Source organism: Frankliniella occidentalis, unplaced genomic scaffold (assembly GCF_000697945.3).
Source record: "Frankliniella occidentalis isolate FOCC.00 unplaced genomic scaffold, Focc_3.1 Scaffold299, whole genome shotgun sequence".
NCBI lineage: Eukaryota > Metazoa > Arthropoda > Insecta > Thysanoptera > Thripidae > Frankliniella > Frankliniella occidentalis.
The window spans coordinates 113,300-113,821 of NW_026267425.1; the positions used below are offsets into that span (position 1 = coordinate 113,300).

At 56.5% G+C, this 522-nt stretch overlaps 1 protein-coding gene across 1 annotated transcript in view; it reads left to right on the forward strand.

Moving 5' to 3' along the window:
- The first annotated feature begins 407 nt into the window (after positions 1-407).
- The window catches only part of LOC127750966 (uncharacterized), a 1,451-nt gene continuing 1,336 nt past the window's right edge, over positions 408-522 (forward strand). The window contains exon 1 of the mRNA XM_052273774.1: positions 408-488. Coding sequence (XP_052129734.1) covers positions 408-488 — 81 coding nt within the window. The remainder of the gene's footprint in view (positions 489-522) is intronic.

Consider the following 522-nt stretch of genomic DNA (forward strand, 5'->3'; position numbering starts at 1 on the left):
AATTTATCAAATAACATCCACAAAGGTGCTGCTATCAGGTTATGTTGCTTTGTTGTGAGACCGCGCTACGCTACGCCACCATCTTCTTTTTTATCTTACGGAGCAAGGTAGTGGCCACTTGGGCAAGGTGCTCATCCCGCAAAAGCGTGCTGTTGTCGTGGTTCAACACTTGCGCGCACGGAAGAGACCTATTTCATTCACAACACTTGAAAGTGTACCACTATGACAGCCGCGTTCTCCGTAGTGTCAAACTTCTGAACACTTCCTTTATAGTCACCATACGTACCAAACAGAAAACCGTCTACGACTTTTCTTTCGGCTCCGTGCGTTGCAGGCGGATCCCTCGCAAGTTTAGCACGATTGTGCAACTCGGCCGGCGTGGACGGCACCGGCGGCCCGCGTACTCCATGGATCAGCTGGGCGGGCAGCTGGCGGCGCCCAGTGCCGGCCGGCGACTGCCAGTTCCGCCGGCGACGCGCGACGCGCAAGTGGGAGTGGCTCGGGCAAGGCGGGGGATGGGGG